This window comes from Lontra canadensis, unplaced genomic scaffold (assembly GCF_010015895.1).
Source record: "Lontra canadensis isolate GAN:19392208 unplaced genomic scaffold, GSC_riverotter_1.0 scaffold59, whole genome shotgun sequence".
Taxonomy (NCBI): domain Eukaryota; kingdom Metazoa; phylum Chordata; class Mammalia; order Carnivora; family Mustelidae; genus Lontra; species Lontra canadensis.
In genome coordinates, this window is record NW_022631053.1 from 2,284,055 (window position 1) to 2,302,070 (window position 18,016).

At 49.1% G+C, this 18,016-nt stretch overlaps 1 protein-coding gene across 1 annotated transcript; it reads left to right on the plus strand.

Moving 5' to 3' along the window:
* The first annotated feature begins 1,447 nt into the window (after positions 1 to 1,447).
* Positions 1,448 to 10,108, plus strand: LOC116878752 (keratin, type II cytoskeletal 3-like). The gene is made up of 10 exons (XM_032876507.1): positions 1,448 to 1,754; positions 1,929 to 2,134; positions 3,888 to 4,108; positions 5,151 to 5,211; positions 5,866 to 5,961; positions 6,199 to 6,363; positions 7,848 to 7,973; positions 8,589 to 8,809; positions 9,491 to 9,525; positions 9,837 to 10,108. The coding sequence occupies exons 1-10, from the start codon at positions 1,448 to 1,450 to the stop codon at positions 10,106 to 10,108; spliced, it is 1,710 nt and encodes a 569-aa protein (XP_032732398.1).
* The last annotated feature ends 7,908 nt before the right edge of the window (positions 10,109 to 18,016 follow it).

Below are 18,016 nucleotides of genomic sequence, written 5' to 3' on the forward strand. Positions count from 1 at the left end.
GAGCAGAGTCATCAAGACTGGTCTTTGCTGTTGAAAGGAAGTAGGAGACAAGTGTTATAAAAGGGACCTACCTTCACACCGCACACAATTTACAGAGAGCTTTTCTCATACATGATCCTCTCAACAACCTGAGGAATAGACAGTATTTTTCTTCTTCTTTTAAAAAAACAACTTTAATGGTAATAATAAAAGGGAAATTGGCAGATTCAATGGGGTTTCTGTGAAATTTCTAGATTTTAGGCAGTGTGTACTAGGAAAAGAAGGAGAGATGAGGATACGTGTGCTACAGTCTATTGGGAGATACTAACTCAGTGTTTCGAAGATATCTGAGACTTTTATCTCTCGTATGGAAGAAAGAGCAATGTAGAGAATTTTAGGACAAAAATCTACTCCTTGATCATGATGTGTTGAATGTAACCAGCCCTGAAGTGTACATCACCATGATAAATAGATACTTCAGAAAACTCATGATGGAAAAGAGCCTTCACTTGCTTCACTGAGTCAAGTTCAGAGGCCACTGCCCAGCTGCAGAAAAGAGGTGATTTTTTAGCTTCCATTTTTCTTAAAATTTCCTGGGGAGGACCCCAACCTTTCTAGATTGGGAAGGTGGTGTCTTTCAGGTGAGCCAAAAAGGAGAGGCCTTGGGAATCCTGCATTTGTTTTCTTAATGTGAGCCTGGAAGAGGAAAGGCTGATGGTTTCTTGGGCTTGGACCAGTGGTCTAGACCCCTCTTCCTGGCTGGACTGGCCTTCGTCCAGCTTTCCCCTCTCCTCGGACCCCTCTCTCCCCTTACCCCCTCCCTCTCATGGGTCTTGGCCATGGTCAGTACTTCTTCCTGGTCCCCTGCACATGCCTACCGTTCTCAGACTGACCCTTCTTTCCTACCTCACTCCAGCTTTCCCTCCAAAACCCTCGTGGCTAAGAACTGGCTCCATGTGTGTTTCACATGCAGGCTTTCTCCTCCCTGGACAGCAAGAGCCCAAGAGGCGTCTGCTGCCCTTTACCTGATCCCTGTAATCTTCTGAGGCTGGATGGGCTGGCAAAGTGGCCTCGGGGACACGGGTCAGGTAGAGAAATGCTGACCTGTCACTCCCAGGGAGTGAGGGTGGGGGGAGACTCTAAGTCTCTTGGGGATTAGGGGTTGTGTCCAGCCCTGCAAGATGGCCCCTCTCCCAACTTGAGCTTATTTCAGGTGAGTAACCCTGGGAAAACAAAGCAATCTGGAAATTTGGGGTGATTACTAAGGTGTGTTACGAATTTTGGACTCAACTTCTTGCTGCCAGGCAAACCAAAGCTGATAATACCTCAATTAGTTGGCTGGCACCCAAAGCCAGCCAAGCTCCCTGGCCCTATATAAGGGCCATCCCCAGCCCAGAACTTCAGAAGGTGTCTGAGTTTCCTCTAGCCTTTCCATCTGTCCTTCCTTTGGAATACCTTGCTGTCCACCATGAATCGCCAGGCCAGCCACAGCCAACAATCTTGCAGATCTTCTAGCGGGGGCCACCGCCAGGGCTTCAGTGGCCAGTCAGCTGTAGTGTCCGGCCAGAGCCTGGTTAACTCCACCAGATCCTCCTCAACATCCCGCTCAGGCAGGGGTGGTGGTGGGTCTGCTGCCTGTGCCATGATGGGAGGAGGTTTTGGCAGCAGGAGTCTCTACAACCTTGGGGGCAACAAGAAGATTTCCATCAGCGTGGCCGGAGGCAGCTCCCGGGCTGGAGAGTTTGGGGGGACCCGCAGAGGCAGTGGTTTTGGAGGTGGTGGAAGAGGGATGGGTGGGGGCTTTGGTGGAAGGGCTGGGGGCTTTGGAGGAGCTGGAGGTTTTGGTGGAGGAGCTGGTGGCTTCGGTGGAGCTGGTGGCTTTGGTGGAGGAGCTGGTGGCTTTGGTGGAGCTGGTGGCTTTGGTGGAGCTGGTGGCTTTGGTGGAGCAGGTGGCTTTGGTGGGCCTGGTGGCTTTGGTGGGCCTGGTGGCTTTGGTCCTGGTGGCTTCCCTGGAGGAATCCAGGAAGTGACTGTCAACCAGAGCCTCCTGCAGCCCCTCAATGTGGAGATTGACCCCCAGATTGGGCAAGTAAAGACCCAGGAGCGGGAGCAGATTAAGACCCTCAACAACAAGTTTGTCTCCTTCATTGACAAGGTGAGCCCATCTTGGGACAGCTGGACAGTGAGGAAACCTGGCTTAACTGGGATGGTCTCTTTTTCTTCTTCTCATTGTGAATCTGAGGAAGAACTTGTGGGTTCATCCTACACCTCGCGTCCTCTGTGGCATGTCAGCAAGTGGTGTTACTGCAGATGATGGAAATATTGGCTGGAGTTACCGCCCCCTCCACATCACTGCGGTTTGTCAGAGGCACTGCTGGGATTGTTCATTGCCATCACGGATATCTCCTCATTATTGCCCTCTGAAACCCAAGCTCAGAATTTCCTCTCTATGCCAGGGGAATTATGAGCTATTTCCCTTTGAAAGAGAGGCTGACTCTGCCCAAGCTGGATTTGTCTGAAAGAGGAGTTCATCTGCCATCAGCCTAAGAAGAGGGATGCAGAGAGGTTTTGGGAGGTGGGATGGGTAGGGGTAACAGATACCTCCTCCTTGGTGGTTCTCATGGGAAGACTTTGGTGTGGGGAGCTGTGGATATTGAGGCCATTTGGCATTTGTATACTTGTGTACATATGCAAGCAAGGCTGGGGAGATGTTTTCTAGGGATTTCTGTGCTTTGGATATTCCATGCAAGGGCCACAATGCTAATTGTTATGGTCACCAGAGGGCATTGGGTGGCTGCTGACTGAGGATTTCATCCATACTGTTGAGTATGATGTGGGGAAATCTCTTTGTGATCCTGGGACAATATTAGGCCTTAAAGAGAGAGGATTCATAGGGACTCTTTGGGGTCCCCTCACCCTACACCCGTCCTGGGCAAAACCAAAAGAAGAAAAGCATCTTAACATTGGAACACCAGACCTTTCCAGAGGTGAAACTCTTCAAAGTCAAGTGGCCTGCTAGTTGCCAGCAGATACATGGGTGTCCTGATAAAGAACTCACAGAAAGGTGGAAGGCAATGTGACAATGCTGCTCCTCCAATGCTGGGCCCAGGAGCAGCTCTCAGCAGCAGCTCTCATCACCCTTCAGGGGGGATTCCTGGGTCTTGGGGTCCTGAGTGTCCAGCATGAGGCCTGGCAAGAGCTCTGCAAATGTTTGTTGAATGGCCAATTGACTGGCATTTATTCCACATGTTTATGCAGTTGGCCTTGAACTTGTGTGCAGAAATGTTTTGCAGCAAATGAAAGTTTGAGACACCTTTAGCTAATGGTGCAGTTTAAATGCAGCTGAGCCTTGTATTTAACCAGGCTTGGCAGAGAGGGCTGAATCTAGATGCATTTGGACCCTGTTCCTGGGACAAGGGCTGCCTGAAATCCACTTCCCTATGGCTTTTGTTCTTTCCCACCTTCGTGCAGTGTACCCACCCATACTGCAAACCTCCTCGTGAGGATCATGGCTGCTCTAGGATGTTGGAATCTCCTGCTATTTGTTGAATACTTAATGATCGAGGAATGAATGATGGAGGGAGGAATGAATGAATGAATGAATGAATGATATAGCAGGAAGATCATCAAGTATATGTATCATGAAACCTCAGTTCAGTTTTGTCACTGACCTGTGTGACCATTGTCATCTCTGGGCTTCAGCTTCCTTATACCTGCTCAGTCGGGCTCTCCACATCACACCAAAGGGCTGTCCACATGGGGTTAGCACTAAGCTATGGCAGCATTCAAAATGCAGCCCTGCTGGAGAGACAAGGAGACCCCCGGGACTTGGTTTGGGGAAGTCATGAGCATGCATGACTGGAGCTGGCTCCAGACAGCTCCTTGATGCTCTTCTCATTGGGCTGCAGGTGCGCTTCCTGGAGCAGCAGAACAAGGTCCTGGAGACCAAGTGGAATCTCCTACAGGAGCAGGGCTCTGGTTCGAATACCAACAACAACAACCTAGAGCCTTTTTTTGAGAACTACATCAGCAGCCTCAAGGCCTTCCTGGATGGGCTGCACTTGGAGAAGGACAAGCTGCAGGGTGAGCTGAGGGGCATGGAGGAGACGGTGGAAGACTTCAAGAAGAGGTGCGTGCTGCTCAGTCCCAGGGTACAGTGGTGGCGGGGTGGAGCTGGAGGTTGGGAGGGGCAGATGGCAGGAGGCCTAGTCTCCAGCTTAGCTCTGTTCCAGTTGGCTGCAAGCTTGGAGGAATTACCCCATCCTCTTTGACTCTCGATAGCCCAGTCTATAAAAGAGAGGCTCATGGCTTGCTTGAGGCTGAAGTCCTTTGGAGACTTTAATGAAAGGGCACAGACATATAATTTGGGGAGTTCTAAGACACCCTGAAACTCATTTATGAACCTAACAGACTCAGAAAGCATTGTCTGTCCTCCCTGGGCTAGATTATCTTCAAGTTCCCCTTCAAATAGGAATTTTATTTCCCCTGTCAATAAACCTCTCAGTGAGTAGCAACTTGCTGTGCCTTGGTCAAGCCCCATTCTGCCACTAATGAGCTCTGTGAGCTTGGGCAAGTGCCTCAGCTTCTCTGTGTTGCAGTCTCCTCACTGTAAAATGGAAATAGTGGAAGTATTGACACTATTTGTTGTAATGAAGATGGGATGAGTTAATACAAGCATAATTCATGAAGCAGGACCTGGCACATTCTTAGCGACCCAAGCTTGGTTTTCATTAATTCAGAAAATATCTACTGGGAGACCATGGGGCTACTATACTTGCTATACACAGAGTTGGCACCACACATCTCCCCCTGAAAGCTCCTAGCAGCTCAGTCATCTCCCTTTGCTTATATAAATGGTTTAAAAAAAAATCCCAAGTTCTCCAGGAAGCCTTCTGGGATTAATCAAAATAGGACCCCACTAGGACGAGGCTCCTACTGTAGTGTCCAGTAATTACCATCACCATTACTACATGGTACCTGGCACATAGTAGATGCTCAGTAAAGTCTGTTGAATGAACTCTCATCTGAATCCAGAAGGCTTTGCACTGCACCGACGCATGTCTTGAGCTAAACTGGCAGAGGCCTTGAGTCCATGTTACTTCTGAGAATTGCTCGGGGACCATGGGGACATGCCAGAGAAGGCGGATCCAAAGGGGACTCTTATCTCACAGGTATGAAGAGGAGATCAACAAACGTACGGCTGTAGAGAATGACTTCGTACTCTTGAAGAAGGTGAAGGATCTCTCCCCTTCCCTCCCAGCCCAAAGCTCCAAAAGCAGAGTGGTCTGAAGGTTGAGGGGAAGCACGAGTTTAGTCCTGCTAAGCGAAGGGTCTTCTTCAGGCCATGTAGGTGAGGGCCCGGGCTAGGGAGGGAGCCTGCAGAGCAGGGCAGGCAGGGGCAGGGCCTGAAGATTCTATGCAGCAGGCTATAAAAGGCCTACCAGACCTTGGCCATGCTCCTTCTCCTCATGGGCCCATGGGGTTTATGAATTTGGTTAGGCCTTGAGTTTTGATTAGAAATAGGGTTTTGTTTTTTTTTCAGGAACACATTCTCAGGAGCTATTTAAACAGAAGTTTTGAGTATTGCAAATTTAGATTCTCCCTCAGGCCTTCCTCACAAACCCTCCACACCTAGGCCCAGTATGGTGGCCTCAGCCCCGCTCACCTTGCCCCTCTCAGCCTTTCGCCTCTTCTGCTCCTCTCTGTCGGGTATTTGCCAGGCCAGCCTGCCAGACAGCGGTCTAGTCCTGTTATGATATGTATGCCTGGGCCTCATTTCCCCTGAGTGGGAGCTCCCAGGGGGTAGGCTCTTGTGGCCCCTTCGTCAGGGCTCAGGACTGGGCCAGCCCACAGGTTGGCAGGGACAGTGACTGAGCTGTCCCTCAGGATGTTGATGCTACCTACATGACCAAAGTGGAACTGGAGGCCAAGGTGGAGACTGTGACAGATGAGATCAACTTCCTGAAGGCTCTCTATGATGCTGTAAGTCTGCTCCTCACCTGCAAGCCTCTGACCCACATGCTTTCCACCTCCTGGAGAAGAAGGCTCTCACCAGAGCTTTACCAGGAGGCCCTTGAGTCACATCTGTGCTTCCGACAAAAGTGATACCTTCCCACCTCGTCCTCAGACCCAACCCCTCCTGAGCTGGTGGATCCCTGTCTTTTGGGGAACCCTGGTGTGGGTCTGCTCAGGAATAAGCATGTTTGCCTGGCTCTGCAGGAGCTGTCCCAGATGCAGTCAGACACCAGTGACACGTCTGTGGTGCTGTCCATGGACAACAACCGCTGCCTGGACCTGGACAGCATCATCTCTGAGGTCCGTGCCCAGTACGAGGTGATCGCCCAAAGAAGCAAGGCCGAGGCTGAGGCGCTGTACCAGAGCAAGGTGGGCGACACCATCCTGTAATTCTGGGGACTCTCACTTCCCCATCAAGCTACCTGGGCAGCCCTTGCCTCCAAGTCATTCTCTTCTATATCTCCAGTGTGGCGCTTCCCCACTGGTCTGGTGTCCCCCACATCCATCTCCCCCTACTTTTTAAAGCTTTTATTTATTTATGTGATAAAGAGAAAGAGACAGAGGACACAAGCAGAGGAGTGACAGGCAGAGGGAGAAGCAGGCTCCCCACTGAGCAGGGAGCCCCATGCGGGATCTGGTCCCAGGACCCTGGGATCATGACTTGAGCTGAAGGCAGACGCTTAACTGACTGAGCCACATAGGTGTCCCTGCATCTCCCTTCCTAATCAGAGAGCTCTGACTTTGCTGTAACTTGGTGCTTCTCAACAGGAGGGGAAGGCAGGATTTTTCTCCCAGGAGCCATATGGAAAATTCTGCAGATACTTTTGGTTGTGGGTGGGGATCAGGGGTTGCCAGTGGAGCCTAGTGGGTAGTCTAGAGGCCAGGGATGCTGTTAAACATCCTACAATGCATGACCCCACCTCCCAACAAAAAAAAGTATCCTACCTAAAATGTCAGTAGTGCCAAGGTCAAGAAATCGTTAGTCCCTTTGGCTGCATTCCCTTTATTGCTGGGGACACTTCCATTACTCCTCCTCCAATCTGGACCTTGTCATTATATGCTTTGATCTGATTGCACTAAGGGGTTGAAGCCAGTATCTGGAAAGAAGACGGGGGAAGGACAAGGAGACTGAGCAAAGGGACCCCAGAACTTGTGTCTGTCCCCCTCTTTCCATCCCAAATCTGAATGGGGCATAAATTTATCCATATATTGTTGACTCTTCTGGCTTTTCTTTCTTCTTCTTCTTTTTTTTAAGGTTTATTTATTTATTTATTTGACAGACAGAGATCACAAGTAGGCAGAGAGGCAGGCAGAGAGAGAGAGGAGGAAGCAGGCTCCCTGCTGAGCAGAGAGCCCGATGTGGGGCTCGATCCCAGGATTCTGGGATCATGACCTGAGCTGAAGGCAGAGGATTTAACCCACTGAGCCACCCAGGTGCCCCCTCTTCTGGCTTTTCTGCCCATCACTGCTGGTGAAGAAGATGGTTCTAGCATCTGAAATGTTTGCATTCAAGTTCTAGCACTTTCACTTGATAGCCAGATGAGTTCAGTCATGGAACTTAAGCAATCTCTGTCTCAGTTTTCCCATGCATAAAATGGAGATAATCATACCTTTCTCATCAGGTAGTTGTGAAGTATAAGGAGATGAAGCACAGGGCTGGGCACAAAGTGTCCCACGAACACAGCCATGGTGCTAAAAGCCAGGTCCCCGGGTGCAGGGGAGAGAGTACCTGGTTCCTCCAGCTGACTGACCTTGCACAGTCACGTGTCTGTGTTTTGGTTTTCCTGGCTGGGTTAGGGGATCTGTAAAGACTCTGATGGCTTTCTGAAAGGGGGACTCTTTCCTGGACACAGCTAGGGGAGCTGCAGACCACGGCCGGCAGACACGGGGATGATCTGAAGAGCACCAAGAGTGAGATCATGGAGCTCAACAGGATGATCCAGAAGCTGCGGGTGGAGATCGAGAGTGTCAAGAAGCAGGTGAGAAGAGGAGGAAGAGCGTATGTCTGAGATTATGGGCTCATGCTTGCACCGTAACACTCAGGGCTCAGCACTTACTCCAATGAAATCCTGTCCTAGACTTGCACGTGCTGAGGTGGACCAGATGTAGTTCTGGGCTGGGTCCTGAACAAAGGTCCTGTCATCCTTCTGGAATTTGGTGGCTGATGGGGGTCAGAAATACTGAACACCGGCAGGACTAAGGAGCTTGGGAAAAGAAGCTGATTGTGTAAACACTGAAATGGGAAAGTAGCCTGGGAAGGCTACTTGTGCTAGGGCTGAGAGAAAGTTTCTCTGATGATTCGGGAAGACTTGGAGGAGGGAGGTCTTCAGAAGATTCTCAGTCTCTTACCATGAAAGGGGAGAAGGTAAAGGAAGAGTCTGACTCCTTCTGAGCTGGGCTAGGTTCTTGAGGCCAAGTGTTGCTAATCCCACTCCTTGATGTGCTAGGGCCTAGATGGAGGCCCAGGCTTTAACCTCTATGGGCTGTGGCTTCCTCATCTGCCCTACGTGAGGGGACCCATATGCAGGCACCAAGCACACAGTGCAGGCCCTCAGTATATGAATCTAAATTGGACTCCTGGCACCCGTACCCAGAATGCCAACCTGCAGACGGCCATCGCTGATGCAGAGCAGCGTGGGGAGCTGGCCCTCAAGGATGCCAATGCTAAGCTTCAGGACCTCCAGGCCGCCCTGCAGCAGGCCAAGGAGGACCTGGCCCGACTGCTGCGCGAGTACCAGGAGCTGATGAATGTCAAGCTGGCCCTGGACGTGGAGATCGCTACCTACCGGACCCTCCTGGAGGGCGAGGAGTGCAGGTTAGTGGGAGTCCCTCTGGTTCCCAAGAGGCCCAGGGACCTGGTGGCTTTGCTGCCTGAGCCTGCTGCCAGGTACCCTGTGGGCGTGTGTGCTCATCACTAGAGGTGGCGGCAAGCCCTCGGCAGGCCCAGCCTCCTCCTCTTCAGGGCTGCAAGATGCTGCCAGACCTCCAGGAGAGCTGTGTCTCCATGCAATAGTGACACCCCAGAGTCTTATCTTGCATGGGCTTTCTCCTCCTTCTCGTCTCATGTTTTGGCTGTAGAACACATGTCTGCAAACAACAGTCATAGGCAGAAAGATTATTTCTAGGCCATTTCTTTATTATTTCCTTAATTGTAGGTTTCTGTAGAGTAGGTTCCTGCAGCCTAGCCCTTAGGTAAGGACCCTGGCCTATGTGGATTCAAATAATATTCACTGAATAAAGAGGATCCTGAGGAGTGGGAAGAGGATGCCTGGGCCAGGGAGTGCTCCTCAGCTGTGACTCTGTGGAATGTTAGTGGAAAGGGCAAGAACTGAAGTTCAACTTGATCCAATAGAAAAAAGGAACGCATGCCATGATTTTTCAAGCAATTACCATCCTATTTCTTATTGTCAGCATCAATTGTTGACCTAGGTAAGGTGCATCTGGGGAAGGGAGGAGCTACACAGGTCACTGACACTGGGGTCTGGTCTTCCTACAGGATGTCTGGAGAGTGCCAGAGTTCCGTGTACATCGGTGAGGACCCAGGGTTTTCTCTGGGAAGGGGTTGGATGGCTGGGAATAATGCTTTTCCAATCCGGGGCCAGAGCTCGTGAGAGAGCATCCTAGCTGCAGGCTGGACGAGATTTCCGGTGGTGGCCTGAGTAACACAGGGGCTCTGAGTCTCAGTCTCAGGGGCCAGCCTCCTACCTCTGCTGGCCGCTGGCCATCGCCACCCTGTGCCGAGTTTCAGTTGGCCGGACCTCGGGGAGCCCAGAAGGCAGAGGGGGTGCCTCCGGGACTAAAGCACGCCCCACAGACTCCCTGATCCCAAATGCTCTTTGCAGAGATGGTGCACAACAGCAGCAGCAGTGGTGGCAACGGCAACGGGGGAGCCCTGGGAGCCGGTGCCCTGGAAGGCAGAGCTCTGGGAGGCGGAGCTTCGACCCGTGGGGGCCTGGGCCGTGGGGGCCTGGGCTCAGTGGGGGGCTCGGTGGTGCGCTGGGGCGGCTTCTCCCGTTCTGGCGGCTCTTGTGCTGTCAGCGGGGGCGGCAGCAACAGCTCAAGCCGCAACTCGCAAAGCTCCTCCCAGAGCCAGCAGTCCCACCACATATTCTGAATGGGGGTCCAAGGTGTCCCCGGACCCCTTCACCTGCCCGAACATCTGCATCTCCTGACCTGTGCCCTGGAGCCCCACCTTTCCAGACGGCTGGCATTGTAGTCCAGAATTTGCTGGGAGGGTTGATTGGCTTGAAAAACCATCTATCCGCACAAAGCCAGGCTGAGGGGCAGGGCCCTGGAGGTGGGTGGATACATCTCCTCTGCCTCACAGGTGCCCACACTCCAGCCCCACATCCCATTGTCTTATGGAAAAGCTTCAGCCAGCCCCTGCATGCACCTCTTTCCCCATCTTGCAGCCAGCTGTCCCCCCACCCACCCACCCCCACCTCCTGCTGGTGCTTTGATTTCCCATGAGTGATACTTGTCCCTTTTTGACTCCCAGAAAAGAACTCTCTATTCTGTATCTTCAATAAACTGCATTGCGTTTCAGACACGGTGGTAGAATTTTCATTTTGGATTAGAGGGTCGCTGGCTCTAATGGAGCAGTAACATTCACACAGGGAGTTCTGGCCTGAGCCTGGAGGGAGACTCTAGGGAGGAAGTTCTAGAGTTCTCAGGCAGGAGAGGCATGCTTTTCAGCTATCAGATACTAGCCAGGATACAGATCGACTTCTTCTTCTTCTTCTCCTTTTTTTTTTCTTTTTAAAAAAGATTTTATATATTTATTTGTCAGACAGAGATCACAAGTAGGCAGAGAGGCAGGCAGAGAGAGGAGGAGGGGAAGCAGGCTCCCTGCTGAGAAGAGAGCCCGATGTGGGTATGGATCCCAGGACCCTGAGATCATGACCTGAGCTGAAGGCAGAGGCTTAACCCACTGAGCCAGCCACGCGTCCCCAGATCAACTTCTTTAATTAATAAGATTTTGAATTCTTAAAAATTTCATTACATTTGAAAAAAGTTGTAGGTTCAATTTCCTTGCTTTTCAGTAATTCCAGGTAGGTCTGAAATTGTCCATTAATTGTAGCTCATTGTAATAGAATGAGTTGCTGGTAGACAAATATTTTCAAAAAGCAGTGATAAAAATTCAAATGTTTTCTATCAAAAAATTACATATACCAAGGGTATATTTTATCATGTTTGATTTGTTTGGGGGTGAAGCCTTCCAATATGAAGAGTTATGAGAGCTGACAAAGAACGTAGAATAGCCTCACGGCCGGTCTCCCCCTGCTCCTACACCAGACACAGCACACCATCAAGGAGGATCTGGAGGCACTTGGACAGAACAGAGGCTCAGTGCAGGGCCAGGGAGCCCCTCTCAAATCAGGGACGCGTAGGTGGGAGAAGCAAAATAAAAGGTGAACAAATATAGGAGTACGTGCATGAGTACCTTCCTTATAAATCATGGTCCTCATTAGCATAAAGGACTGACAAAGAATGTCAGATAAGCAGGAAGAGGAGACACACCTTATAGTGATCACAGACACTCTTATCTAAGTAAACACACACTTGCCGAAGGGCCAGGTGCTCACCAGGCTAGAGAAACACAGCACACACGTGCAGCTTTGACTGAGAACATTCTGACTCTGGAGTGGAAAGTTTACCTGGAACAGCCAGAACAGTCAGAGAGAGGGAAGTGTGGGGACTGTCCCACCGCAGCCGGTCCTCACCGGGGTTGTAGCCTCACCTCTCAAAAGCAAACCCACTGTTGGCCATACCCCTGCCCTGGCCGGTGAATGTAGCTCTGAGAGAGGTACCTTTAGTCTCATGACTCATTTCATATGTACAAGAAATTGCCACATTCCTTTAAGCAGAATAGCTAAAGAAGAAAGCTTTCCGCATCTTTCATATGATTTAAAAATATCACAGCTCCATGTTTTCTGGCTCATGATGCCATTCTGATTTGTTATGGGAATCTGGATGGAAAATACAGTTTGGTTCATTGAAATTTGCATATATTGTGTAGCAATATAACCTTTGTTAAAACCGATGCCCTCTTGTGATTTTCCTGGCACTCTGCTAGCAGCTTTTTTTTTTTTTTAATGAATTAACTCATTCAATCTTCACAGAGGCGGGCAGCATTATTATCTCTACTTTACAAATGGGGAAACTGAGGCACAGAGAGATTTAAGTGGTGGAGCCAAGATTCAAGCTCTAACAGCCGAACTCCAAAGCATCCTGAAACTGTCTCGTAAAGCAGAAAGTAATACAGCGCCGCGGGAAGTTCTCAGGCTTTAGAGGCAGGCCGGCCTGGTGTGTGATCTGGGCCTCCTCCTTGTAAGCTGTGTCACTGCGGGCAGGCTGCTTGATACCTGCCCCTGTGCTAAATCTCAGCAATAAAATGAGTTTGTTCGGGTTGAATGATGTCATCTGTTTAACTCCTGGCACACTGTGAAAGCTCAGTAAAGTGTCATTACTTTTTATGGAAAACATTTCAGGAGCCCACCTATTCTTTAAAGGAGGGAAGGGTGACAAATTGTTAATTCCTTTCGTTTGTGTCTCTCCCATCACTGGCAAGGTGAGACATGACATGGGAGTTTCCCACAGCTCTCATTTTCTGCCCCACACCCCCAACGGATTTGTGGTTCTGGTCCCCACTGCAGCACTAACTAGCCATAACCTTGAGTCTCTCCCATTTTCCTCTTTGACCCAGCATATAGAAGCATCCTCTGCCAGACAATCCCAGTCCCCTACCAGGGCCTTGAAGTTTCTCTTGGAAGTCAATCCTGGTCTAACCCTTATTTTCCTTTGGGCCCACACCTGTGTAGCTGCTCCTTTTGCCTCAGAGACAAGAGAGAGTTGCCAGCTTTATAAATGGGTGTATAAATAGTCATGACTTCAAGCATTTTGGATGGAGGAGCACAATATGCCTGGAACAACATTATCTCTGGACCTTGGCCATGAGAATATGTAGGGCTGCCCTGAGACTTCGGGAGGGCTTGAGGGCCCAGAGCACCTGTTAAGTTTTAGGAGAAAGAGAGACATTGCCTAATAGTTTCTGGGTAGGTCCTGGGATACTCGTCAAAAGGATATTAGAGGTGGGGGTCCTGGCTGGTTTGGAGCCTGAGGAGAAGCTTGAAGGCTTAGTCGTTACTACAAACACCTACCATAACCCAGAAGTCAGGAGAAGGACTCCCCAGGGGTGTTCCTGTGTACCCGGCACCGCCTTCTGACCCCCCTAGGCAGGGCCTATTAGAGGTTGGAAGTGGGTCTCCCCCATGTCCATCTCTCCCAGGCTGCCGGAGCATGGAGGCTGTGGGAATTCTTCAAAGGCTCATGTTCTTTTTGGTTTGGGAGGCAGGGTACCCAAGCTCTAGTTCTCTGCACCAACCACTTTCCCTATCACCTTGACTAAGTCCTTGTTCTCTTTGTAGCTACTTTCTTTTGTAAAAGGAAGGCTCTGGGCTGGTGGTCTCTGTCACCCATCCAGGTTTGACATTCTTCTGTAGGGAGAATAATGGTCTCAGGGTGTAGAGGCCAAGACCAGGAGCTTTGATTCAGTCCCAGGACACTGCTTTCTCTGATCCCTGTCACATCATTGCCTTCCTCTGTTGCCCAGGGGTCTAAAAACTCCCATTTGAAGGAGATTAAAAGCATCCATACCTACACCAGTACTGCAACTGTCCCCTCCTTCCTGGGCGGGCTGGTAACTGAAATTCTTCCACCCTCCCTTTCTCTGTCCCCACACCCCTGCCACACGTGTGTGCTGCTCATTGATATCCACCTCCAGATGTGGAGCAGATCTGCAGGGGCTGCCCCTGCCGGTCATGCCAGCAACTCCTCTTGAACCCTGCCTCCCACTGCTGCCCGAGACTGTGATTCGGTGCCTGATAAGTGCCCTGGGCCTCACCCTCTTGGCAGCCCTCGGTTTCAGTACCTGGGAGACCAGCAGGGCCAGTTCAAGCCTTCCACTGACTCGTCCCTTTCCTTTAAGGAGAACGCTGGTGGCAGGTGGGCTGAGTGTGAAGGGGAGGAAGGGGACATCTCTTTCACCAGAGAGCTCACCTCTTCTGCAATACATGTGGGTTTCGGAGTGGTTCAAATCTCTGCACCACTGCTCTCATCTGTGCGTTCTTGAACAAGTTACTTGATCTCTCTAAGTCTCCTTTTCCCCACCTGTAAAATGAGCGTGATTATCAGAATGACTTCCATCCTTTCTCCAGCTCCTTTAGGTGTAGGGTTAGGTTGTATACTCGAGACTGCTCTTGTTTCTTGAGAAAGGCTTATATGGAACTAGAGGGTATTAGGCTGAGAAAAGTAAGTCGATCAGAAAAGGATAATTATCATATGATCTCTCTGATATGAGGAATTTGAGAGGCAGGGCGGAGGGTCGTGGGGGGTAGGGAGGGAAAAAAATGAAACAAGATGGGATCGGAAGGGAGACAAACCATAAGAGATTCTTAATCTCAGGAAACAAACTGACGGGGGTTGCTAGGGGGTGGGAGATAGGAATAGGGTGGTTGGGTTATGGACATTGAGGAGGGTATGTGTTATGGTGAGTGCTGTGAAGTGTGTAAGCCTGATGAAATCACAGACCTGTACCCCTGAAACAAATAATACATTATATGTTTATTTTTTAAGATTTTATTTATTTATTTGACAGAGATCACAAGTAGGCAGAGAGGCAGGTAGGGGTGGGGAAGCAGGCGGTGGGGTGTTGGGGGGGAAGCAGACTCCTTGCTAAGCAGAGAGTCCGATGCGGGGCTGGATCCCAGGACCCTGAAATCATGACCTGAGCCAAAGGCAGAGGCTTAACTCACTGAGTCACCCAGGTGCCCCAATACATTATATGCTAATTTAAAAAAAAGAATGACTTCCTTATCATGTTGATTTTTAGTTCGAGACTTTCCATGTTTTAGACCTAGTACTGTGCATGGCCCACTGAAAAAGTACTCCGTAGGAGGTTAACTACTATTATGATGCTCATTATTATTCTTTTGTCCTTAGCCTGAATAGAATCTCAAGAGGCCATTTCATTGGTTCTGCTTCCTTCAAGCCGGTGATTCCCAAATTTGGCTGCCCATTAAGCCCCTCTGGGACCTTTAAAAAATTCGAGAGCCCAGACTACACTCCAGACTGGTGAAATCCCGGTCTGGGGGAGGGGAGCTGGGGGAGGTACAGGCATCAGTTGTTGCCGAAGATTTCCAGAGGATCCCAGCCTGTAGCAAGTTTAGCAATCACTATTCTTTGTCATCCAACCAGTGGAGGGGTTTCCTTTAGGGATAGCATTTTGTTCCAGAAACCTCATCCAGCATTTAATATGATCTGAGGTCAAGTATTTCCTTTGGGACTATTAAAAATCTCTTGTGCATCACCTTGACTCAATTTTCTCTTACACTGAGGGAGTAGAGAATAACCGTCACCCTAGAGCAAAGGCTCAGGGAATAGTATTTGCTGGGTCCCCCTCCCTTAAGCCTTTGAGGGGGTGACAGCAGCCTACTGGGGACCATCCAGAGATAGACTGGGGTGTTGGCATTGGATGCTGGTAGCTGGTCACAGCCAGAGACCAAAGAAGCTTTCTAAACTCTGTCTGGAACTTCCTCTTTTATTTTATCCTAATTTAGTAATTCCCTATATTCAGCATTGGGGTAAATATAATCCTTGGTGAACTTCCTATTTATTTAGTTGGCAGGAGAGACACATGAGAAGGGGTTAATGATGCGCATTCCTCATGGCAGGGGTTGAAAGTGAGTGGCACAAGAGAGCACTGTATCAGGTGAGTGCGGGGTGAGCTCACATGCTCTGGGGTGTTCATGGAAGGCGGCCTGAGGAACCCCCCTTTTATGACTCTTTGGAATTTCTAATGTGCTCTTCCATGTTTGATGTCAGCTACTCATTATAATCACCCTGTGGATCTGGCCTTATTTTCCTCCTTTTTAATAAACCAAGAAAGTGAGGTTCAAGGAGGTAAGAGTTTGTCTAAGCCATGAGGCCTGGAAGGGTAGAGCCAGGATTTGAAGCTGAACCCAAGGATCTTTCCCTCACACCACTGCTGCTTCCTGTCTGGGACCTACCATACCTTCTCCATATACCCTCTGTTTTTTCTGCTTCTTCTCTCTGCCTCTCCTGACTCAGAATCCTTGCCTTCAGATATCTCCCTTACATGACCCATCCCACTCCATATCTCCACTTCCCTTTCGTTCCTATCACTCCACTGATTTTCTCCTTATGTCTCCCAAGCCTGGGGGCTGAGCCATGGATTCCCTCTCCTACCAAGAGGGTTCCCTCTCCTACCAAGAGGGTTCCCTCTCCTACCCTCTCCAACCCCAAAGTGGTTAGGGTCAGAACTAGGGCTGTGTGGCCCTAGTTCTGATATGCCAGAATTAGGGTGGCAACTGTCCTGACTTGCCTAGGACTATCCTGGTTTAGGCACTGAAAATCCAGGCAAAGTGGGACCCTTGGTCATCTTACCAGGATCTGAGAGTTAACTATATCTATGCTTGTTTAGTGTGTTATAATGTTCCATGCCTTTTCACATGCCTTATAGCATTGAGAAGTTTCCTTGAGAAATAGCTTCTCTGAGTCCTTTACATAACTGAGACTCTGGCGTAAGTGACTTGCCTAAGATCACAGGCTAGTAGAAGCAGGGCTGGGAGCTGAAACCAGTTTTTGTGACTATAAATTTCAGGTTCACTTTCTGCCTATCCCACAGTGTCTCCTGGAGACAGTCCACTAAAGCAGTTACTGAGCAGATAAGGTGGGGAGACTTGAAGCTGCCCACAGAGCCCCTCCCAGCCTACGGTGCTTTCTCCTCACTGCAGCTCCGCGACACCTGTCTCGTTCTTTCCCACCACCTGCCTTTCCCACCTCTGTAGCTGTTGGCCGCTGTGGTTTCAGTTCCAACTTTTGTGAAAATATTTACTTATTGCATAAATACAAAGGAAAAGGACATTTAAAATATTAGGAAAAAACCCTCCTATAATTCTCAATAAGTTGATGTACTTTTTTGGTCACTTTTTAAGCCTCCCTTCTGTGCATTCTTAATTTTTATGAGTTCATAGTGCAGACACACTGGTGTATATTTAGCTTTCTTCATTTAACCTTGTATCATAAGCGTTTTCAACAATGCTGCTATTCAGTCTCCTTGAAGATAATTTTAAATAGTTGTATCTAAATGGGCAAGCAAACGTTTAGCCATTTTTCAGACTCTGGACATTTAAGGCTATTTCTCCCACATTTATTATTATTATTATTATTACTATTATTATTTTATTATTAAGTTTCAGCTGAAAGCCACCGTCCATTTGAGTTCAGAGGGCAAACACACATTTTTGTTGGATGACACTGATGCTCAATGAAAGAGCTTCATTCCAGGCTTGCTGGCAGTGCTTTCCAGAATTTGGGCCCATACACTAGTGTTGGTCCAGGGCGCTTTGTTACAACTTTGAGAAGAGATAAATACAGAATGTGAGAATAACCATTTAGAAACTTAATTAATTTTTCCCATTTACAATAGAACAACTTTATGTCTATTGAACTTAAAAATAAAAAATTGGGGCCCATTTATTGTATATCTTTAAAAAATTCTCCTCTTAAGGGAAATTTTTAAAATTTTATTTTACAAAAGCATTGGTCTAAAATACATTGGACATAAAAAAAAGAGATTTCATGATAGTTGGTCTTCTGGTCTAGAAGACCATGTTCAGTCCTGAGAGATGCTCAGTGCATCTGCAACCACAGACCTTCAGTGCTATAAGAGCTCATCTTCTTTGCAGAGGAGGAGCCTGAGGCACACAGAACAGCACATGATGCACCCAGCAAAATGCGAACAGTCTTGGGCAGAGTCTCCTGGCTTTCACTTGCACTCAATGACCACAATACTCTGTTTTCATGTGATTAAGATTTGGGATGTGCATGGTGGTGATCAGTAACAGTAGGGAGCAGAAGCAGGGGGAGGGGAGGGGAGAACAAAACTTTCATCTGATCAGGATAATGCTATGGCATTACCTGTTCTACCTCTGTCCCAGCT